Genomic DNA, 264 nt, shown 5'->3' with positions numbered 1-264 from the left:
CCAGCGGCCACACCTCGGTCCTTTAGCCTACAGCCCCCGAGCTGGGGGGCTGCTCCCCAAGATACCTGGGCGAGACACCAGCTGGGCCCCCTCCGCGGCCGGCACGGTGAAATCAGCCTCCCAGATCGGCGAGTTCTCGCCGTAGATCTCCTCCTCCAGCATGGACAGGAACCTGGCAGGGGGAGGCATGTCAGCCACGCTCGGCGTGCGAGAGCCCCCCCCAGCTGCCCAGCAGCCCTCCCCACATTGGGGACTCACTTGGGA

At 68.2% G+C, this 264-nt stretch overlaps 1 protein-coding gene across 1 annotated transcript in view; it reads right to left on the bottom strand.

Annotated features, from left to right (window-relative positions):
• Positions 1–264, bottom strand: part of KAT2A (K(lysine) acetyltransferase 2A) — a gene marked incomplete at its 5' end in the record, with an annotated part of 5781 nt that overhangs the window by 3672 nt on the left and 1845 nt on the right. The window contains one exon of the mRNA XM_010138878.1: positions 66–172. Coding sequence (XP_010137180.1) covers positions 66–172 — 107 coding nt within the window. The remainder of the gene's footprint in view (positions 1–65; positions 173–264) is intronic.

The sequence above is a fragment of the Buceros rhinoceros genome, unplaced genomic scaffold (genome assembly GCF_000710305.1).
Source record: "Buceros rhinoceros silvestris isolate BGI_N320 unplaced genomic scaffold, ASM71030v1 scaffold34750, whole genome shotgun sequence".
Lineage (NCBI taxonomy): Eukaryota > Metazoa > Chordata > Aves > Bucerotiformes > Bucerotidae > Buceros > Buceros rhinoceros.
Note: the sequence above shows the minus strand (reverse complement) of the source record. Positions and strands in the feature narration are given on the sequence as shown.